General features: G+C 35.5%; 1 protein-coding gene across 2 annotated transcripts in view; it reads right to left on the reverse strand.

Annotated features, from left to right (window-relative positions):
• Epha6 (Eph receptor A6) overlaps positions 1-26016 on the reverse strand; it is a 969479-nt gene that overhangs the window by 401302 nt on the left and 542161 nt on the right. For both annotated transcript variants that reach the window (XM_006521787.3, NM_007938.2), the window contains one exon: positions 17369-17493. In XM_006521787.3, coding sequence (XP_006521850.1) covers positions 17369-17493 — 125 coding nt within the window. The remainder of the gene's footprint in view (positions 1-17368; positions 17494-26016) is intronic.

Consider the following 26016-nt stretch of genomic DNA (forward strand, 5'->3'; position numbering starts at 1 on the left):
AAGATGAAGCAAATAATATTACAGGGTTCAGAAAACTGGTTGCTGAAGCAACACAGGCCTAAGTGTTGAGTAGCTTTTATTAAGATGCATTCAATGTATATATATATATATATATATATATATATATATATATATATATATATAAAATGTATAAGCTGGACAGTTTGCAATGCCGGTTGTGCATATACATACATACATACATACATACATACATACATACATACATACATACACAGATATACACATACATGCATACATATACAAACATACATGCATAAAGATACATACACATATATGAATATAACAATGATAAAGAAAATAATGCTATCAACTTGAGAGTCAGGGAACATGGAGGGGTTAAGGGAGTGTAGCTGAGGCTGGGAGAGGCTGGAGGTGGAAAATGAAAGGGCAAAGTGATGAATTGTTAATTGTATTTTAATGAAAATGAATTATATTATATTGAAATATATCTAATAAAACAGACCTACGTAAGAAGTTTTTGGGAAATGATTCCTTTCCAAACACATAGATATGTATTTATGGAGAGAGACACACACAGAGAGGCAGAGGGAGGCAGAAGCAGAAAGACAGACATATGGAGAATAAAAGCAAGAATTTAAATACCTAAATGTTTCTGTCTCTGTCTCTGTCTCTCTCTCTCTCTCTGTCTCTCTCTCTTCCTATCTTTTCTATGCCTACACACCTGTCTTCTTCTCTTTCATATACACACATGTACAGATTCAAGCTCTGATCTTTGATTAAAATGTTTGTACTATTGTCTGACACATTGATCTACCAATATCTTCATAATCAAGTGTATAGCAAAGCACTTACTTGTTATTGATACTATAACTCGTAATGACCTGCTAACACATCAAATTCATTATTTTTAAATGATTCTGATTATATATATGTGTATATATATGCATATCTAATCACATTTGGGGATTTACTTATTGTTTATATAATATTAACTATTGTTCTATGCATATTTATTATCTGTGAACACTTGTAGATAGAGAGAAACATCCCATTACAAAGTCAGCTTGGACCCTGTTGTGCTTTCATGGGATTCAGTGTCCTTTAATCATGAAAATATATTAAGGTTTTGCAAGGCAACATAAATCTTATTGTTGAAAATGTGACCCAAAGTACAAGAATTTTCTGGTCTACTTTTATAAAAAGTAATCTGTATGGATCTGTTAGCTTGAAATCTTACTTGGGTTGCTTATATCACTTGTTATTTTAGATACTGAAATCATCCTACATGTGTTATTTAAATAGGATGACTCAGTACTTAGAACTAAAAAGATCTCTCTTCTAGGTGATGCTAAAGTGGATTAACAGAGGAATTCTGAAAAGCAAGATGGTTTTACCACTGAAATTCTTAAGAATTTAAAGAAATTGTGAGTACATTGCATTTTGTTTCTTTGGAAGCCAAACTGAAGCGCCATACAATACTCCCTTAAGTCTGATGTAGTAAATGACATCCAGATTGGACCCCAAGATCCTCAACTGTGGTATCCATACTCATATGCAATCACCTTTCCTATTACAACAAAATTAGATTCCATGACTAAGTGTCAAAAGTTTAAGGGCACTGTAGTCATTGTCTCTTGAATTCATGCTCTCAAATATGGTCAGAACTATTCAGTAAACTGATGAGGACTCCTAATGATAATCACTGAAATAAGCCTGAGTCATGATTCCTAGTCACACATGGTATGCACACACTGATAAGTGAATATTAGCCCCAAAGCTTAGAATACCCAAATACAATTCACAGACCACATGAAGCTCAAGAAGAAGGAAGACCAAAGTGTGGATACTTCTGTCCCTCTTAGAAGGGGGAATGAAATACCCTTGGGAGGAGGTACAAAGACAAAGTGTGGAGCAGAGACTGAAGGAATGACAATCCAGACTGCCCCACTTGGGGATCCATCCCATATACAGCCACCAAACCCAGACACTATTGTGGATGCCAACAAGTGCTTGCTGATAGAAGACTAATATAGCTGTCTCCTGAGAGGATTTACCAATGCCTGACAAATACAGAGGTGGAAGCTCTCAGTGAACCATTGGACTGAGCATGGGGTCCCCATTGGAAGAGTTAGAGAGAGAGAAAGAACTGAAGGGGCTTAAAGGGCTTATAACCCCATAGGAAGAACAACAATATCAATCAACCAGACCCCAGAGCTTCCAGGGAATAAACCTTCAACCAAAGAGTACACATGGAGGTACCCATGGATCCAGATGCATATGTAGCAGAGAATGAACTTGTCGACATCAGTGGGAGGAGAGGCCCTAGGTTTTGTGAAGGCTCATGCCCCAGGGTAGGGGAATGCCAGGGTGGGGAGGCAGGAGTGGGTGGGTGGGTGGAAATACACCTTTATAGAAGCAGGGGGAGGGGGACGGGAGAGGGGCTTTTTTGGAGGGGAAACCAGGAAAGGGGATAACATTTGAGATATAAATAAAGAAAATAACTAATAAAATTTTCCAAAAAAAAAAAATCTCTAGCCTCTGAGTCTTAATGTGGCCTATGAAATCTTCAGTCAGAGGCATCTAACTCAGCTACTTGTGGACCCCCAACCCCCATATATTCTATGTAATAGACAATGCTGTCCTAAACAGCCGAATTTTTTTGATAATAGATTATGGTATCACAGATCTTCATATATTCTGTGAGATAGACAATGCTCTCCTAAAAAGCCAAGGTTTTTTTTTTTTTGATACTAGATTATGAAACATTAGGAAACTAATACAGTAGATTTGGAAACAAGGTTAATCTTTAGTATATTTTCTTATAAGTTTAGCTTATAAAATCACAATATTAATTCTCAGTGGGAAGTTTGAAGAGGATTGGCTTTACATCCAAGATATTTGTACCACATGTGTTTCTATTATTCTGTGTTTATCTTACACATGCATGCATGTACATATGACTGTACAGGGGCACACATATGCATGTTAGTGGTATATATATATATATATATATTCTGAGGAGTTTCTTATGCTTTTGATTCAAGAATCACTTTAATAAAGGAAATTCTTGATCATATTCTAAAATGCTGACCATTTCCAAGATGTCTGTCCTTTTATGGACCATTAATGGGAGAGCCAGGCAGATTACAGTGATGGACAGGAGGGGAGATCTTTCCTGTTCCACATGCTTTGCACATCTCCCTTTGGAGAACACAGATGAAGAGTATGAAAAGTACCACTTAGCAAAAATTGTAATAAAATTTGTCAAAAATAACATTACATCTCATAAGCTATTCTAGATTAAAAACTTAAAATGGGTGTTGGAGCACACCTTTAATCTCAGCACTCAGGAGGCATAGGCACGTGGGGCTCTGAGTTCAAGATAAATAACCCTGCTCACCGCTCCTCCCAAACCCCAAATACTTAAAAGGAAGAGGCAAAATCTTTAATCACAATATAATCAACGTTATTATCAGAATAATTAATATTCAGGTGCAAATAGTTAAATTATTTTTTATTTTTTATGTTTACAATGTTAAGCATTTATATATATATATATATATAATTTGTGGAAAATTTAGTCTTATCTAAATGCCAACTGCTAGATATTTTAAATGTCATTAGTTCATATTTTAATGAAGTGATTGTTGATTTAAAATTAGAATGCCATCACATATTTAAGAGGACATGTTAAAACTCCCTTAAGGAAAAGAACATCATGATATAGGCTAAATTAGTTGTTTAATGTCCATCTGGTTATTCTACAGTTTACAGACCAGTGACTCTCTTTATATTCATAAGGTTTGATTCCACATCATCTAACAATAGCAATAAATGTCTTGATGATCCTGCTTGTAGCTTGAGTAAGCAGCATTCTGTGTGAGCAATAAAAATTTATAGAGTCCCTGGGGGAACTGTAATCAAGCAGGTGTTGATATTTATACTAATACCAATATTGGACAATTATGAATACTATATGTACTATATCCAGACATAATAGGCAATAAATGAAAAGATTCATGCTTAAAACTTTAATTTAGTTCACTCTGCACAAACAACTTACCATTATTATACTGTCTCTTCCTAGGTGAGTAATTTTAGGTGTGGAAAACAAAAACTGTTGTCACCTTGCAAATCAACCTTAAAAATCAGATTTTCAAGCAAGGCGTGTGTAATTAAAGAATAACTGTCTTTGATTCTCAAGGAGATAAAAAGATATTTAAAAGTAATGTAATATATCCATTTACATTTTGAAACAAAACAGTTAAAAGGCTTATGTAATGTCTGCAAGTATTGAACTATCCAGTTAATTTTTCAGCTGATTTGTAATTTGAAGTCATAGAGGTTTTTCTTTACATGTGTCAAGTGCTTCATTTCATAAATGTCAACATAAATCAATGAAAGGTACATCAAATAGTAAACGAGATGCAAAAGGAAAGAAACCAGAGTCAAGTTGTAAGTTCTGTAAATGTCTAAGCTTGTGTTCACTACAGTTGCCCACTGCTGCCCTTTGGTGGTTGAGGTCTAGTAGTGATCATGGGTTATGTAGTTGTCACTCATTTAGCCAGTAGCTAGTTCCCTTATCCCAAAGTGAGTTAATACAGATAAATCACCCTCAGGAACTGTTAGTATTATTTTGGCTTTGTAATAATTCAATTTACATTTTCATACCTAGTTCAGTTAGCCAGCTTAACTCAAAGACAAAAATGTCATTTCATGGGTAAGAAACATGCAAATACTTCAGTGTTGCTTTATTTTTAGACTCTTTGCTGGTTATTTACACAGAGGAAGGGAGGCGAGACGGGATGAGTACTGGGTTTGCAGCAAACAAGAGTGTCTTTGTTCCAGCATCACATTCTTAACTTTGAATATGCCAAACGCTAAGTATTAGGTTTCCTTTTAGAGGCAAAAACTATGACTCATTCAACAGCACAACACACAGTAGTTCACATGTTTCGTTAAGGATATAATATATCCTTGAAAATTTCTGTAATTATGAACATATTAATAAATGTGCTTAAGCAGTAGTTCATACACACACGACATACATGTACATCACATTCACGTATCCCATTACATACACAGATATACCCCCAACATATGAGCCAGAAGCACACATGTGCATACCCCTCACCCACTTTTCACAGAAGCATTTACTTGAAAAGAATATTTTCAAAGTAGAATCTCCACTATGTTTATGATTGGCTACCAGGAAATATGCTACTCTACATGACTTTCTCTGTGGTCTATTTTATCTGCTCTAATTCTTCAAGAAATTAGTGAAAAAAAATAGAGTTTGATAGAGCAACTCTAGGAACAATCATCTCACCTCTTAAAGGAATTATTTCAAAGCTTCATGTGTTTTGTTTTGTTTTGTTTTCTCTCTCTCTCTCTCTGCATATACACATTATATAAGCATATATATATACATTATATATACACATATTTATTATATATTAATATATATAAATTAAATCATAGGTGTTTAATGGAAAGAAACGTTTGTCCGTTCAGCATATAGATTTATATATACCGACTGCCTGATGGATTACAGCAGCAAAAGAGAGTATCATACAACAGGCAAATTGCTGAGCTGCTCATGATGCTTCTAAACAGTATTGGCTCTCAACGTGCAAAAGCATGGCTATCCTTTGAACTCCTCTCGAAATATGCCAATCTTTCTAACTACACAGTGCTTCAGCCGACACCTTAGTAAGCCCAGTGAGGAATTAAAAAGATTGGCAGCTGGACTGCCCAGATGCTGAGAGTACTGGCGCTCCTCCTGAGGTTTGGGGTTTGATCCTCAGCATCCACATCCTCTATAATTCCAGTTTCAGGGAATCCAGTGCCCTTGGGTGGCCTGCATAGACTCCAGACACACGAATGGTACATGTAGACAAATAGCCATGTATATAAAAGACAAGCTTTAAAACTTCTCAGTTGGTTTCTCTTTTTATTTATAACAAAAAGTTTAAAACTAATAATACATATTATAGAATAGCCTTTATTCTCATTTTAGAATATAAAAATGCTTATCTTATATACTTGACTTCCAAATGCAACATTATATTTCTGTCACTTACTTGAAGACAACAGTTTGAGCTCATGGCAATGTTAGAACAAGAAAACAAAAAGCTTAAACACCTGGGAGGATTTGTTTATGTGCTACTAAAGTAGATCGGAAATTTAGAGGTGGTTTGTATAGTTTGTATTTGTAATGTCTTTTATTCCTTAGAAAATTTGATCGGAAGCATGGGAATGTAATAGAAAAAAAATCACTATTTTTATATATTGCAAAACTACCATGATTTCTGGTGTGTAATAGTGTAAGTGCTTTGTATGGATATTTCTAGTATTCTTCCTGTGATGTGCTGCCAGTGGCAGCCACTGACATGTCTACTGAGGTCATCAAAGCTCCACTCTTCAATCCAGAGTTGGAAAGGCATTGTTTTCTTTCTTTCACACAAAAGGAATCTTTTAGAGGAAGGAGGAAGTGAAACTGCACGGTAATAATTAATAATTTTTGATAGTCACATTTTTCTTATTTCCTAGAACTTTGTTGAAAAAATATACACTTAAAATTGCAAAGGAAACTGAGTTGGTCTTTTATCCTTACTTTTAATGTAGTTCTCTTTAACCTCACTTTAAAATTTTTTTTTGTTTTCATTGAAAACATTGATTATTTTACTTTTTCCTTACTCTTGTTTCCTTGTATAACAAAGCAGAACATGATATAAATAATAAAGCCACACAAAAATGGAATTTTAAGTTTAGAAGTGGACTTTTAAAAAAATGTCATCAAAAGTAAACAGAATTCATGGAAGTGATGAGGAAGCAATTTACAGAGTATTCGTCTAGGGACATGGATGGAGCGCCTTATTATGTTACCATTGTGTCATTGATTTAAAAGGTAGTGTTTGAAGTGCATGGGACATAGCAAGTTAGCTGAAGTGTGGGTAATGTATATATCCTATATAGTTGTATGCAAGAATACAGGACTAGTGTGCTATTCTGGTGATGCCAACCTATCCAGTGTTCTGTGCCTTCGCAGATATATTAGACAATGTATTACTTCATTTTTCTAGGAAAACAGAAAGTATAATTTGATGCTCATCATGGTTACAATCTTTAATTTTGTCTATAGATAGATATTAGTTTTTTTAGATCTATGCTACATTAAAATCAGCATCCGTGGCATATAAGAAGCCATCACCCTACACTGGCACTAGGAAGGAAACATAATTAATTTCTCCTAAAACATATTCTAAAATTGTAATGAAATTTATTTGGAGTACTTTAATTAGTTTTGTTTTTTTTCCTGTCTTAGATGTACTAAGTCTTTAATATACTAAATTATATGGTATAAGTTTGTTTGTTTTTTTAAATTTGTTCCCCAAATCAATGGTGGGATAACGTTTCGACTTTTGGTTTTAAACCTACAACAACTGGACAAAATTTGTATCAGTTTGTGTGTGCAGAGTCTCTAGCCATTATGAAATAGTACACACGTCCTTTCAGTGTCTATCCTGACAGGTTCACATTATACAGATGCTGCTGAGGCTACAGTCCTAGCATCAGCCACAGTCTTTTTACCATGAGAATCTCTTCTCTAGGCACAGCAGGGACTCCCTGGACCACTAAGCCAGATAGGACTCCATGGAGAGTGTGATGTTTTTAACATAACACAGAAGTTAGATATGAAATTGCTGTAATGAGTGTTTATATCAGGGCATTCCCTTGGTGTTTATTTTCTTTCAGGTAATGTTATTTTAATTAGTACCAAATGCTCAGATTCAGTTTCTCTGCAGTGGACCTTGCAGCAAATAATATAAGAGATGATTAAAAAAAAAGAACATAAAGCCTTTGTTTACCAGCTCAAAAATTATGATTTTATTTATAGTTTTATCTGAAACTGACTTGGTGATCGATCCATTTATCATACTTTGCTTTAATTCTGATACTATACTAATTTGTAATGTCTAGTGGTCCCAGACACCTATTACAGCCATATAAGTTAATGTGTTCCCAAAGGGCTATGATGATTTCCCCTTTACCCATACTTAATAGAATGTAGCAATAGAGACACCGATTCTCTAGAGATCTAGAACTTCAAGAATCATGCATGGACCAGGATTGCTGGCATCCACGTATAATGTAAAAATGCAAAATCTCATCCTATTTTCTCACACTTATCTGCCCAACCATATGAATCATGATCTGCATTTCAACGAGAATCCCACCTGAGTACGGATTTCTATTTCATCTTTATACTTTGCTGCTATTCTTAAATCCTCATACAGGATTACACTTAGGTTTAAATGAAAGCTTACATTAAGGTCCACAAAGAAATGATTGAGTTAGGTAGCTAGAAGGGAAGGATGATATAAAGAAAAAGGACTGTGTTTCTTTACCTAAGTAATAGATGGAGGTAACAGCAACCTTCCTAGAAGTAGGGGAAGTTTAATCAGAGTGAAAAGAAAAAGAAACAAATACATAAAATGGTAAATATAAATCACTTAGAAGAGATTTCAATGCTGATTATTAGTACAAGAATTGCTTCATCTAGTTTTTAAAAAGGTATGACATCTATACCTATCTATCTATCTATCTATCTATCTATCTATCTATCTATCTATCTATCTATCTATCTATCTTCTGATATATATATATATCACTGATTATATATCTTTAGAAAAACAAAGGTCTATTTATTCAATGTTCATGTGTACAAAAATCTACCTAAAGGAAATAAAAGAAGCACAAAGGAAGAAACAGGCATTGTGTAGAGTGTGATGCTGGGTTGTGTGTGGTTTTCATAACAGACCCGAGGCCCTGCCTTGAAAGCGATGTCAAGTCACTCCTGACTGGGATGAAAATAGCTCCAATAATGAACATTTTTTTTTTCTGCAAATCTTTTTACCTTTTCATAATACTGTTCTCCGGGTCACGAAGTTATATATTTGTAATTAATGCCCCTAAAAAGCTGTTTCTCTGTTTGGATGAGAGAGCAATGACTTTCTTTTAATACATTTGTAGATGGTTATTGATCATCTGGGTATGAGAAATGTTTCCTTTCTCACAGTGAGCTTTTCTAAACAGAGTCAAAAACCTGCCGACTGGTCAAAATTAACAAGAGCACTTTATGAAAATAATTTCCCAGTCAGTGTCTTTAAATATTGAATGTAAGAATAATGAACTGTTATAGGGGATTCATGTTGGCTAGATGAGCTACCAGGTGGCAATTAGTGGAACTCTATAACACCCTGGTGACATAGGCATCTTTTATTGCTGCCAGTTTTATGGATGCAAAAGGGCAACAGAGAGTAATCAGCCTTTGGCCTCAGGGAAGCTACTCAGTCAGCATCAGCAAAAGCGTGGATGTTCTGAGTGTCTATGGTGATGCAGGAGATCCTGGTGAGCCATTCCAGCCACCGCTGGATATGATGAAGCTATTCAGTCTCCTTGTGGCATGGTTCTTCACTTGTCAAAGGATAGACATCAGTATATTTACTTCAAATGGTTTAGAAGTTTAGTTATTACATCCTCCAGAAGACTTCAAACTACCTGGTATGAAACTGATCAGCATCTATTCTTCATTAACTATTAGTCTCTCTCTCTCTAGTGGGGATATAACAATAAAACAAGAAATCCTTTCCCTCTTATATTTTCAGTTTCATTATCAACAGGACCTTCTTTAAGCATATGGACATTTATGTGTGAGTCTTTCTTATGAACATTGAAAAGCAGAAATCTATTAACACACCACACACACACACACACACACACACACACACACACACACACACACACTCTACCCCTCTTTCATCTCTGTTAGATCCTATTTTATAGCGAACAAATGTTTCTCAATTTCCCATAAATGAGTTCTAAACAGAGACAATTTTTCCAATTTAGCTATAATATGACTAAAAACAATAAGCCCTATCTGCCTATCACTGACTGAAGTTGAGGGATATAAAGAAAATGATCTAAAGTCTCATAAATGATTTAGGCGCATCAGATAAACATAGATAACTCTGAGGCTATTTTTCATAGGTACTGATTTTAAAGCATACCCTGATCATTCATTTGGTAAGATAATAACCTCAAACAGCTGGTAATAGGATGCCATGTCTGAGGGAAATTATTAAGTCATGCAGGTAGAGGCCTCATAATGATACTTGTGTTCTTACTAAAACAATCTCAGAGAGCTTCCTTGTCCCTCTGTGGTGTGAGGACATGGGGAACAATGGCTGTCTACAAAGCGGAGAACAAGCCCCATGCTACACTAAGTCTTCAAACTCTGGACTTCAGTCTCCAAAAATTTACAAACTATATTCCAGTTGTTAATAACCCATATAGTCTATGACAATGGAGTATAACAGCCCAAATGTGCTGAGGGTAGCAAGAACACACATGTAAGAAAGAAGCATCTTGGGTAGAAACGCAAGTAAAACAGAGAAGGGGAAAGGGGAGAGGTGAACCAGGTGTGTGTGGGCATTGGGTGGAAGTTAGGATGTGACAGCTGATGTGAGCAAAGCAGGTAAAGTTAGAAGAAATGGCAACAGAAGAATGCTATGGATGTTTTGTTGTTGTTAGATAATTTCTTTATTTACATTTCAAATGTTATCCCCTTCCCCAGTTACCCCCACCCCCCAGAAACTCCCTATCCCATTCCCCCACCCCCCGTGCTTCTATGAGGGCGTTCCCACACCCATCCACTCCTGCTTCCTTGCCCTGGCAATCCCCTACCGTGGGGCATCGAGAGTTCACAAGACCAAGGGCCTCCTCTCCCATTGATGTTAGATAAGGCCATCCTCTGCTACATATGCGTCTGGAGACATGGGTCCCTCCCTGTGTACTCCTAGTTGGTGGTTTAGTCCCAGGGAGCTCTGGGGAGGGGGGGGGGGTCTGGTTGGTTGATATTGTTGTTCTTCCTATGGGTTGCAAACCAGTTCAGCTCCTTCAGACTCTTCTCTAACTCCTCACAGCCAACCATTGGATTGAGCATGGGGTCCCCAATGGAGGAATGCTATGGTTTTAATGTTTGCATTATATTAGCACTGGAGGCTCAGTAAGGGAAAGGTACTTCCTTGTGGTCAGCAGAGTGAGATCTACTGTTGATGTGGGTAGTGACTTCACATAACATGCTTCTCAAAGCTTTAATGTTCCACACGCTCCTTTCCATTTCTCCTTTCATTCTTCTCTCATGGCAGATCTTCCCTCTGCAAGCTGCAGCATTCAGGTACTATCTTAGAAGTATTGGCTAGGCCCTTAGAATTTTGATATAGTTATATAAAAAAGAAAGGAGGAAGAATACGTCAAACATGGAAATAAATACAGGTGAAATAATTTTACGGCAGCTAGGGGAGGAACGAATGCTGACAGTCAGTCAAGGAAAAGACATAGATTGCTGTAAGTAGAACATTAAGGGAGATTGAGTGGATTCACAAAAACAGAAGATAGGGAAGGTTTGAAGGTTCCAAGGGATTGATGGTGTGGTTGTGCTCTGAACTGGGGTAGACTGTAGACAGCCCATTCTGATAAAGTAACAGAAGAAAAGAAGAAGAAGAATGTATTGGAAACAGAAGGAAAGGCCATTTTTATTATAAAGTAGCAAAGAACCTGGTTGAGTTATGTTCATGCCCATGGCATGTAGAAAGTAGAATTTAAGAACAGACGAATGTGAATATTTGGTGCAAGAAATATATGAGCTATAAAACTTTAGGCTGCTTTGTGGCTTCTTTTAGCTACATATTTTAAATTCATAAAAAGAAATGGTATAAAAGTAGAATTTACAATCAAAAGGGAAACTGAATTTAAGGACTTGAAGGATTTTCAGCCTGGTCACATAGTAAAGTTCGAAAAGCACTTCAGCAGATAAAACTAAGGGTGTAGCCCAGCAGGTGTCTGTCTACTGGGAGAATAGTATGGAGAGAATGGTGGCAGAAGTTATACCTTGGGACAATGGGAGAACCTCAAAGGCAGGGAGAAGAAACCAGTGCATACTTCTGTCTCAGTATTAGGCCATAAATATGTAGAAAGGAAAGGAAGCCAAACAAGGGACATCAAGCACCCTCATGATACTGTGGGTCAGATGGTCAGGACATCCTCAAGTTTTTGTACTTTTTGTTTTTGTAAATTCTGAGAACAAAATCCTCAAACTTTCTCATTTATAGGAATAAGTGTTTAGCCTATATAAATTGTTGGCCTCGGTTATGTGTTAGAATAGCATAAAATGCTCTAATAAAAGAATGATTGGTTTGGTATAGAAAAGACAATGTGATCTTTTGTGACTTGAAATTTTGATGCTGCATCATTTTCAGAAGAAGGCTGAAATGACGAGCACGTATGGTACCAAGGTAATATCAGTAGACACTCACCATGGACTCTAACTCTGGATGGAAAAGAAATCAAAACCAAAATAAAAAAAAATGAACTTTTGAGTATCTTCATGATTTTCCTTTAATATTAGTGAAGTGTTCACTTGACTTAGATAAAAATGAAATACTTTTTGAAGATGAAAAAATAAAAGTAAGGCTTGGGGAGTAAATTCACTAGTTATGACCAACAAAGCCATACATTTGGTTTCTATATTTTACTCCCAGTATGCAATTAAACATTCACACTCATGTGTGCATGCACAAACACACATACACACAGAAAAACATATTGATATCTATATTTACAATCTATGTATGTATATAATCATCTATCTATATCTATCATCTTTTTATTTATCATCTATCTCTATCATCTACCTATTATATATCTATGTAACATATATAATTATCTATCTATGTATCTATCTATCTATCTATCTATCTATCTATCTATCTATCATCTTTCTGTGTAGCTAGAGAGAGAAATCAGGTATAGCCACAACTCATTTTTTTTTTTTATTTTAGAATTGAAAAATCTTTCAACTATAAGGAATTACCTATACCAATTTGTATTTCATAGGTCAACAATGACAGCAAACAGAAAGACAAAAATCAAGGCTTGGAGCTGGAGGTGTTGTTCCACAATATGCTTCTTGCATAATAAATATATGAGTCTGTGGTTTTGACACCGCCTAATATAGCAAAAGGTTATTTATGAAATAAAAGTTGTTTTGGGATTCCATCAATCTTTGCACCCAGGGGCCAATGTTTTCTTCTAATAAGTCACACTCTGTGAGAAAGGATGACAGCGGATAACAGCTGCCTAAGGATGCTGATAACGGCTGCCAGTTCCTTGATTTCAGGTATTTGTAGATGATTTGCATTGTAGGCAAATTAACTTCCTTGATTTACCAAAGAATATATTGTAAACAACCAGAATTTAACAGAACAGCCCAATCCCTGGGATGATGGTAGAAATATGCATCAGTTATAGACATCAACATAGAGCATCTCTGAGTGAAAGATAATGTGTCACCTAAATGTCAGGGCACTGGTACTAAAACCTAAAGAGAGTCTAAATGTTAACAAAGAGCCATGGATGTGTTTTCCAACAGATCTTTAAGCATTTTCATACCTCTTCAATAGTCAATATTGCAACAGACCACCTGAATAATCTCTAGTTCTGGTTCTCATTCTCTTTGTTTTAATGGCTTAAATCTGCAACACTTTTTATGAATCTAAGCTTGCATAACTATAGCCACTAGGAGAGAACCGGAGGTATTTCTAATTGTTAATCAGCTGCCCATGTGCTTCTCCTAAACTCTAACTGAACCACCTAAGAATCCTGCCTTCTTTGTCTGCAGAGAATGCTCTCTGAGAAGTCATTCAGACTTCAGAGACTGCCTGGATTCCCATGAGTTTGATGGACATCATCCTCCTCCATCCTCCTGCTCTCCATCTCAGTTCCCCTAGAAACCATCTCCACTTAATCAGTTGTACACACAGCTTTGCCTCAGGTGCTTCCTTTGCTCATATAATTACCAATAACAAATAGAAAAACCTGCTTATGGCCCATGGCATGTCTATTCATACCTATGTACACTACCTACAGTCCTCTTTCTTTTCATCTCTCTGTACAACCAATCCAAATTTCTGGGTCACTTTTACCAATAATCAGCAACTGAAACAGACTTGGGTGCCTTTTCTTCTGAATTATCTCATTTACATGTGCATTTCCACAAAAATGTACAAATATCAGGGGATATTTATATTCTAAGAAGGGATTACTTATGATTTCTCAAAACTAAGTAGTATTTAAGTTACCACTAATGAAAAAAATAAAATTCTAATAGGTTCTACTGTATGTTTTCCCAGTTAAGACTTATAAAATTATTTTCTCAAGATGAAAAACTATATTACAGATGTAGAAATATAAAATATAATTTAGCATTTGAAGTTATAATAGAGAAAATATAAGATTCAGTCATTTGTGTGTTATTTGCCATATTGTGATATTTTAACATTTTTGATCCTGATATTTGTGTTTAGGAAAAGAAAAGGATTTTACATGTCCATACCATCCTCCCATGCTGCTGCTCTGTCATTCTTCATTGTACTAAAGGCTAAGAATATTTTTCTAAGGCTTATGTAATTGGTTTTTTTTTTAATACTGATTTTGTGTTTTTACCTTTAGGTCTGTTTATAATTAATCCTTACAACCACAAGAAACTTGGTACATTCATTTCCATTTTGGAAAATGTGACTTTTTAAATAAAAGAGATGTATTGACTTTTTCTTCTTGCCAGAAGCATAATGAGACATAATCAGAACATGACTTAGAAATCTTTGGCTCTAGCGACATATTTAATCCATTATCTCTGGGTTATTAGCATATTTTATAAAACAAATACTTTTAAAAGGATTTTTTCCAACTTCAAAGTAAAACTTAATAAGGCACAGTAAAAGTCAATATAGAGGTCATGTTAATTACTATAATTTAGAATCAGTGGTTTTCAGATTTTAAATTAGATGAGCTTACCTCATTTTTTGCTGATTATGCCTTATGTTTATTGGGAAATATTGCAGGTTATATCCAAACTCAAATTTATAAAGTGCAAATGATCATAAAAAAATCCAGTGAGTTTTCTCTCTGTGAAATATAACACAGAATACTTTTCCAAAACAGAAATGTTTTGATTTTGGAAGGTTTGTTGTACATATGTGTGTATGTTGTACATATGTGTGTATGTTGTACATATGTGTGTATGTTGCTTTTTGGACAAACAAGTATTATGTGTATTTGAAGATCTGTTCCAACTACTGGGACACAAACACACACACACACACACAGACACACACACACACAGACACACACAGACACACACAGACACACACACACACACACACACACACACACACACACAATTTTCTTTGACCACGTGTTGCAAGCTATAACATTTGCAAGGCTAGCCCATGAATATGAACTGTCTTTTCCTTGATCTAAACTGCATTTTCTCAGCTGTAAAATGGGTACCATTTCTATGCCTATCCTGGATTTCTTTAGGAAAGACTTAAGTGTGTTTATGATTTCCCCCCTCAGACTTAGAAAATTACAGCTCACTATGCACTGCTTGAGAACCAGTGGACATTCCTGGGGGACAGCAAGTTGGAGGGGAATACTTTATCTTCCAAAAGCTAGCTCTCCAATTCTTTCACTGAACATCTTTAACCAAGGAGACAAAAATGATTATCATAGAAGATGAGACTGAATGATGAACATGTAGAGTCCTGAGGAACCTTGACACAAGTCAGATTCTCTTCTTTGGATCCATTCATTTCTTCTGTAATCCATTCTGGAATTATCTATGTCTACTGTTTCCCTTCCTATTATGAATAAAGAGATTAAGTTCCAACCATTGGGGTAGTCTCTTAGTTTCATACATCCTGTGGCTGGCTCCTGGTCACACATGCCAGTTGACAAATCTATATTCCTTTATGCCTGCAAATTTATGGTCAGCTACTTCAGCAGAGAAAACTGCAAACCTTGAGGGGTATAGTTTGAATGTCTCTTTGTTCTGAGAAATTCTAGAAGTACATGTCATATTTTTCCTATAAGAAAGGCTGGAGAGATGGCTCAGCCGTTCAAGGCTAGGCTCACAACCAAAAATATAAGAAACTGCAGGATATTATATGCAAATTTTACCTTAATTAAAACAATAATTTGGGGGCAGTGGAGATCACTCAGTAGTTATGAACACTTCTTGCTCTTGCAGAGACCAGGGTTCAAATCCTAGCACCAACATGGCGACTCACAACCATCCATTACTACAGCTCCAAGGAATCAATAACCTCTTCTAACTCCCACAGGCAACTGGCCAAAGTACATGTTCTGTACTTACATATATTCAGGCCAAAAATTTAACACATAAAAAAATGAATAAATAAGTTTAAAAAAATTAGTTCTGCCTTCTTGTAACACAAATACAATGAACATATGAGAAATGACCATGCAATAGCTATGCCGAAAATCTCATAATGGTAAACAATGGGGGGGGGGGTGAACAGCATAAGGAAGAATTTTAATGAAGGAAAGGATGTCTATTATTTGGAAGAACAACAATATCAACCAACAAGACCTCCAGAGCTCCCAAGGACTAAAACAGCAGCCAAAGAGTACACATGGAGGGACCCATGGCTCCAGATGCATTTGTGGTAGAGGATGGCCTTGTCAGACATCAATGGAAGGAGAAGCCCTTGGTCTTATGAAGGCTCAATGCTCCAGCGTAGGAGAATGCTAGGGTGTTAAGGAGGGAATGGATGGGTGGGTGAGGGAATACCCTCATAGAAACAGGGGGATGAGGGATGAGATAGGGATTTGTAGAGGAGAAAGTGGGAAGGGGGAAGACATTTGAAAGGTAAATAAATAAAATAACTGATAAAAATAATTGAGAATAATTCAAAATAACAAAATTAAAATTTCATTTTTAAGTGAAGTTGGTCTTGCTAGCTTTTTATAAAATGAAACAGCTGACTCGAATATAAAGACCACATTTAATCAAATTGTCGCTTAAATTATCATTTCCAAATTATGATGGACTATGACGTTAAACTCATTGGCAAAAGATCTGTGCTGCCCACTCACTTATGTTACAGGAATTCAGCCTTGTTCTTCCTTCTTGACAACATTTTAGACAAATTTAGAACAATGAAACTATAAGTTGAAGACATTATCAGTTATTGCTATATTATAAACCTCCCTAGAGTAGGCCCTGAAAAACACAGGCATCTGGTACCTTCTACCCCAGTGTGGCATAAAACAAGGTTAACCAATGAAGAAATTATGAGCTCAGTGGGACGTTAGAGAGGAGTCAAAGACACGGTGATTATGAAGTTAGGCCGAAGAAAAACAGATTTTTAACCTGAACTACTATAACAATATATAAGGTAAACACATAGACATATATGCATGTAAATGCTGTTTTTAGGAAGTGCTAAATGAGACCTACTTTCTCGTAGTACTTGATCTCATAGTCCAGAATAGCTCCATTGGAAAATGCAGGTGCTTGCCACGATAGAGCAAGGCTGTTCTGAGATGCCCAGTCCTTTCTCATCATACCAATCAGAGAAGGTGCTGTAAGGAAAGGCAGGACAAATTGATTAGTAGAGATGTTTTCCATCATCTAATATATATTATAACTCTTCCAAAGAAAATGCATTCTTTTGTGACGAGTATACCAATTACCAGTGACAAACTAAGGAAACGGGCTCACAGTACATCTAACTCAAGCTAAATAAGAGATGCAAATGCTTGGAAAAAACATTAAGTGCTACAGAAAACACTCAAATACTCCAAGATGAAAGGCAGAGTACATTGTCTGTGGTTCTGTAAAGAAGGATGTTGTTTTTCAAACTAGATTTGGTTTTGGGATTAACAGGAAATCCAGTGTACGTGTCTCCTGTTGTTCCTATATCTATTCCCTACCTTAGGAAACAAACTACATGATTACAAGACTGTGTGGGAGTGTTCCTTTCTTCTTTAGAGATCCGAGTAAGAGAAATACAGCCCCCAAATACTGAGTGCTGATTTTATGATGTAATTTCCTCGTGGAGCCATTTAAAGTGGCTCTAAAAGGCGACAGTTTAATTTAAGAAGTCAGAAGGAGGGATCCATAGAAGTTATTACACTGATTAATGACTTCAATGGCCCGAGTATGGTCTTCTGATCAGAGATAGTTGTGCATTTGGAAGTACACTGTGAGTTACCAATTCTGCTAATACTAAGTAGGACACCACAGCCTTCATGAGAAAAAGGAGGTGTGAGATCAATGAAGATAAATAAGAATGCAAATCAAAAGGAACCTCAGGGACTTGTGTATCCCCTCAATTTATTCTCTGATATACATTTAAATATGTTAATAACGATAAAGTAATGTTCGAATATTTAAACTTCTTTTTAATATTTTTTACTTTTTTTTTTTTTTTTGAGACAGGGTTTCTCTGTATAGCCCCGGTTGTCCTGGAACTCACTTTGTAGACCAGGCTGGCCTCGAACTCAGAGATCCGCCTGCCTCTGCCTCCCGAGTGCTAGGATTAAAGGTGTGCGCCACCATGCCCGGCTATTTTTTACTTGTAAAAGTTGGAGATCTGCAACCCTGTAGGTGCAACAACATTATGAACTAACCAGTACCCCGGAGCTCTTGACTCTAGCTGCATATGTATCAAAAGATGGCCTAGTCGGCCATCACTGGAAAGAGAGGCCCACTGGACACGCAAACTTTATATGCCCCAGTACAGGGGAATGCCAGGGCCAAAAATTGAGAATGGGTGGGTAGGGGAGGTGGGGGGCGGGAGAGTATGGGGGACTTTTGGGCTAGCATTGGAAATGTAATTGAGGAAAATATGTAATAAAAATATTTTAAAAAAGAAGAAATAGACAAAAAAAGTTGTCTTTGCATCATCAGGAAAAGTCTTTTTTTTTTTAAATTCATGAGACTGACAGTTTTGGCCCAGAGGAAATAAAGAACTAGAAGGTACGTTTAAAATTCTGGTTGTTAGAAGAAAATTAAGATTCAACTAAAATATGTTGACAAATTGACATGTAATTGCACAAATCATTAATTTTTCTATTATAAATAAAATTTATAGTAATTTGTAGTAATTGATAATGTAGAAAAGAAGAAATTGCACTTGGGAATTATTCATTATTTAAACTGAGATACATTTATTATTAAATTGATCCCTATGGGAAATAGCACTACTATTCTTACATCATAGTTTATAATGTATTTGATGGGTCATTTATGAATAGATTGTAAATTCAAAGCAAATCATAAAAGCTGGAAGATAATCAACACCCTACATATGTGAACATGCTTTTCATGTATACATGAATTAATCTATGGTTAATTCTCAGCTTAATATAGTGTCATAATGCAGTGACTATTATAATCTATTACATTTTGCTCTTAAGGCCAACCATATAATGGCTGTGAAACATAAATTTTCCGTTGTGGTCACAACATTATAGAATGACTACAAAGTAAAATATATGTACCATTTTTTTTCTGTTCTACTTTTCCAGTTATTAATTAATGATACATTACTTAATTTTTAAATTCTCATATTATACTTCTATAAAGAAAACATTAAAAGTTCCCTAATTACATAATTTTATCACTTTAATGTCAACTTTATCAGCTAGGGCATGGTTCAGATGATAAAGCACTTGCTTGCAAGGATAAGGGCCTGAATTTGATTCCCAGAACGTACTGTTTTAAGAGAGGGGTAAGATTTAACCTCACAGCTGGGAATGCAGAGACAAGACATTGAGGCTTGCTAACCAGTCAGCCTGGTTGCTGAGCTCTGGACTTATAGGAGATTCTTTCTCAGAGGAGGTGGAGAGTCATCCTGCTTATGACACCCATGGTTGTCTTCTGGGCTCTGCCTTTGTGTGCGTACACATGAATATACACCAGCATGCACCCCTCCACACACACATAATCACATACACTCAAAGATGCACACATGCATGAACATAAATAAACACATAATTAAAATAGACTTTGGAGACTTAAAACTGTGCGAATCTCTAACTCCTCTTCATTTGTGCACAACATTTTGTATGTTAACATGCAAACGTTACATAGCTTTCTATATCAAACTGGGAGCAATTCTATTTATTTTTTCAATATAGTTGCTAAGTTTAATCACCCTTTAGCCAGTCTGTAATAATTACTAAATATTTGATTATGTTGACGTTTATTGATATTTTTCAATGTTGGATATGCAAATTCCTAATACTCTGCTCTTAGAATATTTATTTATGAAAATCAATTGGACAGCATTAAGGTTCCTATTGTGTTGGACTCCTACTTATTTCACTCACTGGCTTGGATGTGTGTTCTCAAGTGATCATACCACAGCCCTCGGCAGCTGGAACTGCAGGTGCATCCCACGAGGTCCTGCTTGTTAATTTTATTTGCATTGAGAAAAATTGCTTCACATAATTTGAACTTTCTGAACCATGTTGAACATTAGCATACCACTTTTGAAAATAGCTGCATCCATATACCTTGGGCACCGATTATAAACAGTTAATGAATTGAAGCTTAGCATGTGAGAAACTATTTACAGCTTACTACACCCCAATACTGCGTGTTCTGTTTTCACAAAAATCAGTATTGTATGGGATCTCACTGAAAAATGATGCTTTAGTAGATAAAGCTTCAACCATTTGTTTGGAATACACTTAGTGAGTTGATTATTTAATGACCCAGGTTATGTAATATCTGTAGCTAGCACACTATGATATCAGAATACTAATTTTACTAGAATACAGAGCAGAAAACATACCATAAATATATGTATGCATCAAGGAAAATGATTTAGGACACAAAAAGACAACTCCTTGTTTATTTTTGCTTAAGAGAAATCAGCTTGGAGTGAACAGGGAGAGAAATATCTTGTGGAATTTGTCACAGTAGAGACTATCCTAGCAACTTGAAGGCTCAAGTGATATGTTTTGAGTGAGAATTATGTATTCAAGAGAGCTGTCTTTAGAATTGGATTTCTGGTATACCTCAATGCTTACAACTTCAAAGTGTTAGCTTTGACCTTCAAAAAAAAAAAAAGATTGTTAAATAGATTACTGTTGCTGTTCTAGTTGGTGGTATGAACCTGGGAGAGCAGAGCTAAGAATGAAGTAGACTAAAGCTCATGCAATAGCCAACTTTATTCAGAGAATAAGGCAACTTATACTCTGAGGGTTAAGAGATCACATGATTAAGGTGTTCAATTCCAAGGACAGACTGTACTGTAGACAAAGACATAGACACTTATGAATAACAACAGTAGAAGTAAACACACTCCTATCTGCTACACCTGGGAGGATCATGGAAACCTATTTCAAGAACAGTTGTAAGGTTTTCAAGAAAATGAGGTCATAAGACTTGTCTTGTTTTCACAAGCACTCAAGTCACCTCACGTGTCTCCATTCTAGAACTGGATACTCACAGATTATTATGTTCTTGCAAATAGTTTTAATACAAAGCTTTCTGAAGAAGTACATTTAATGAATATCAAATTGTTTGTTAAGTACTATGTGACAATTTTGATGAAAATTATATAGTAGAATTAACAAAAATGAAACTCGTATTCAGAAATGCATCAGCATTATTTGTATTATTATACAGAGACAGTTGAAAAATACTTTAATTCCTATATTTGCTCCTAATTGGGAATTAATCACTTTTTGGAAAAAAATTACAAGTGACCATGTAAATTGTCTTCTTCAGATCTCACCAATCTATTATATATACAGTGCTTCCATCTTTTAAGATGAATAGCTGAAGATCAGAGGACTTCTATCTTTGTATAAAAATACTTGAAGGTAAGATTCAATAAATGAAATGTCAAGTAAGGATTTTAAATTAACATTGTAGCTGAGAGTTTCTCTTAACATTCTCTCCGGTTTAGTGGAATGTGTTCAAAATTAGAACCTGGTTCAAAACCCTAAAGAGTGAAACAATGTCACAAATAACCTTACAGCCTTTGAATGTTGTTTTACATATGCTGCCATTCAAAACCACACTGTGAATAATTATGAAATGTGTTACACTGAGAATTTTATCAAGATTTTTAATATATTTAATGTGATAGTATATATGCATATACATATATACATACATATATATGTTAAATGTAAATTATAGTTTAATTAGAAGGAATGATGACATATATAAAAATTATATTGAATATTGTTAATTTCCATTCATCTACTGATCATACTGCTAATATCAATATGTATTCATTAGGCTGTGGGCCCATGTGCTTGCTGGAATGTGTTGTGCATATGTTTATGTGTATATTCAAACAATATTTGAATAGATTTTATATACTATTTAAATTTTGTTTTCATCAGTGTAGAAAGTATATAATTATGTGTTTCATGCTACAGCAGTTGCATTAACAAGTAGGCAACTTTATCAGCCTCTTCATTTCTTTCAGGAAATTATCTAATTGGAAGGCATTTGTAGTATGAGTTGGTGTCTTCCTGAGACCTCCCCGTTCGTTCCAGCTCTGATCTCACAAGTACTAGTCACCCTTTCTAGCCTGATATCCTGTCCCTTTCCACTCCATCTCTCTTGTGTCTATGCCTTATCCATTATGCCTGCATCCTTCTTCATTTATTTTTATATGCCTTTTGATCTCTCTGTATTCACTCTTCTTTTTTCAGTACTCCCAGGAAAGACTTAAAGTAGTTATGAGAAAAGTTTAAGAAAGCACAGTCAACAATACACTGGAATGTCAATAAGCAGAATAGACTGGCACAAACTCATCAGAACAGAATTTTGTTTGCAGCTGTCTGAGCTTTTCTTCTCATTGTTAGGGAACCAATGTACATCAATGTAAAGTACAAAGATGTGCTGAGGCTTCTTCCTGTGTGTGCTTTGCAGAGACATCGTGATTGGTACTATCATCTTAATGATGGAATGTGCTGATGTGATACAGATTTATGATGGACAAATTGATGCACACAAAACTATCTCTATCTCTATAATTCTGAGACACCATTGCTAAAAGTTTGTATCTTGTTTTGTAAATACTTATTCAATATTTTGTGCTTTAAAGATAATGAATCCCCACTATCCTCACAATATTTCTCTTGGGGATTTTGCTTTGATGTACTTCTCTTTGTAAGCAGACTTTAATGATAATATATATATTGTTATATCCTTTCCCCATGTGGTTGAAATCTGGTTATATGTTTGAAATATACACAAGAGACATACATGAAGGAGAGTTGGCACTTTATTTTATATTCTCCCTAGTTTATTTCTATTTTTTTTATGTCCAAGAATAACACAGTAGTATGCTAAACCAAATGGTGAATGCACTAAACTAGATAATAGCTCCCAAAGAACACATTACAGTCACTGGAACCTGGGAAGGTTTTGGAAAAAAAGCTGCTTTGAAGCTTTTTTTTTTTCTTTTTTTAATTAAGATCAGGATTTTGAAGTGGGAGAATAGTTAGCATGGCACTCCAGATGTGCCCAGTAGTCACACAGGACTTCATAAGAGAAAGTGCTAGGGTCACAGGCTATGGCTGATGCCCGTCAAGACTAGATCAAGTGGTGTTTTCCTCCCAGGAATCTACAGAAGGCCCAGACTACCTGACATCTGGATTTTAGCCCTGTAAGACTTTTTGTGCATTTCTCAAATACAGAACTGGGGGATGTATATGAATATACATAGTGTGAATATACATTTTTTGAAGAATTGTAGAGAAACATTATAGTCATTGTAAAATCATGGAATTTACAAGTCATTGCAACAATATAATACAACATAATAAATTTTACCAACTCAAAGATGAATATACCTTCAAATATCTATTCTATATGAATTCATGATCCCATTATGAAAATTAGGCATGTTTTAAAAGAATAGTTGTCCTGAACAATAGAAGAATAATGCATCTTTGTCTTTGTCATTTTATAAAGTGTTCCCAGTCTGTTTCCTTTTCAAAATTTGAGATACTTTGCATAGATTTACATTATAATCTTCTCTGCTTTTTTGTACCATAGAGATAATTTCTTTATATCTCCATAAGTTATTTTCAAAATACTTCCTTGAGTTAATTGTGTTAGCATATTTTTAATGCTCTTATCTCTGAATTTCCAACATTTTCCCAATGGAAATATGAGCATTCTATAACAAGCTTGTCCACAATCACCATTGTATCTTGCAGCACCATAGCGACACGGGCCACTGGCTTGGAATCAGTGAGAAGTGTGTGGAGGTACTTGCACAGATCACTCAGAAGCCAGGATGTGGGAGTGAATGTAACAGAGGAAAAGTGGTCTAGAGAGCTAAGTGCTGTGGTCTCCTGAGCCTGTTTGAGGAATCCTGATCCAGCTGTACACAGCCTGAGATCTTAAGTGGTTCCCAGCAAACTGGTCAGACAGAAGAGAGGACCCAAGCTGATGGCTATGGCTGCTTTCTCTACCTGCAGGGAAATGCCCCTGGGTGATCTACTCCCTCCCTTATAGTCATGATCAAGCAAATTAGATTCAACAGGACAGCTATGTAATCCTCTGTTTAGCCCCTGATTATATAACCACACTCTTATTGGCTAAAAAGTTGTATATAAGTTTTTGTACTGAACAATAAAACTTAGATCTGCACCCTGAGATTGCTGGTCTCTGAGGTCTGAAAATGCGGTGGGCTCTGTCTCAGCCCCCACTATTTCCTGGTCCTGGTTCTGACAGTGTGAAAAAAAATCACTTTATCATTAGTAAATAGAAACATTTATTTTTATGTCATGAGTTATCTTCAAGCAGTCAGAGACTCTCTGACCTTCTTTCTATTTTCATGTTTCGATGGAAGAATATTTGCTAATCTAATACTTTTTTAGGAATTTAGCATAGATAGCTTTCCAAAGCTGAGAAACCGACCAAGCCAAAAGGAAAATAAAGAAATTGAAACTTTCCAGCTTAAAAACTAATCCTTTACTTATTATAATAAAACATCTTGTTTTAGTAAAATCAAATCCACTGGGTTTTGTATTTTCATTTTTTTTTTTTTTTGCAAATTAAAAGACAACTACATTTCATGTAAAGGGGTGTTTTGCCTGTATGTATATCTGTGTATCTATGCATCCCCAGTACCCTCAGATGCCAGGGTAACTTTGCACTGGAATTACAAGCTGCCATGTGGGTCCTGGGAATCAAACCCGGGTCCTCTGGAAGAGCAGACAGTGCTGTCAAGTGCTGAGCCAGCTGTCAGGCCCCTCTACTTATTTTTTAGGTGAAAGTACTACTTTCATATTGTATAATTATATATTATATATGAAATTATAATGCATTTAAAATTTGTTAGCATTTAATTATCATTTGACAAGTTTTATTACTTCTGGACCTTAATTGATTCATCAACAAAAATTGCCTCATTTTCCAGGTATAGAAAATAATGAGCTAAAATGTAAATGTCATCAAATTGGGGAAAAATTATACAATTAGAAATCACCTTAGCTAGAATTACCAATTGGGGGACAGCTAATTTCTCAAAATAAAAAAAAACTGAAAATTTAAAAGTATGATGAATGTATAAAACACATATATTTTATTGCTGCAGTGGTGATTTTTTAAAAAATTTTTTACAAGTTTAGAACTTTAAAAGAAACCACATAGTGCTTTTTTTAAGTCTCGGCATCTAAAGTGAATCTGCACATTTATAAGATGGTAGGAGTATGGGGGAGTGTGATGTGCAAAGTGAGAGAAAAGTTATAAAACAACATGGGCCATTAATTAAAAAAATACTAGATGCCTCCAACTTGGTTGTGGTGATATTTATACACATGGGATGAGTTAGCAGCAAACTGCTTAGAGTGACTCAGTATCTCAGTCCAGTAAAGCCAACAAAACAAAACAAAATATTATCTTCTATCTAGTAAATTTTTATTTTTAAATTACAATAATATCTTTAAAACAAACTATCTTATTTCAAGAACTTAACAAAACATCATCTTAGCTCATAATTATCGATATCGTTTCTCTTTATTGGTTATTTTATTTATTTACATTTCAAATGTTATCCCCTTTCCTGTTCCCCATCCCCTGCAAACCCCCCATCTTATCCCCCCTTCCCCTGCTTC

This window comes from Mus musculus, chromosome 16 (genome assembly GCF_000001635.26).
Source record: "Mus musculus strain C57BL/6J chromosome 16, GRCm38.p6 C57BL/6J".
Taxonomy (NCBI): Eukaryota; Metazoa; Chordata; class Mammalia; order Rodentia; family Muridae; genus Mus; species Mus musculus.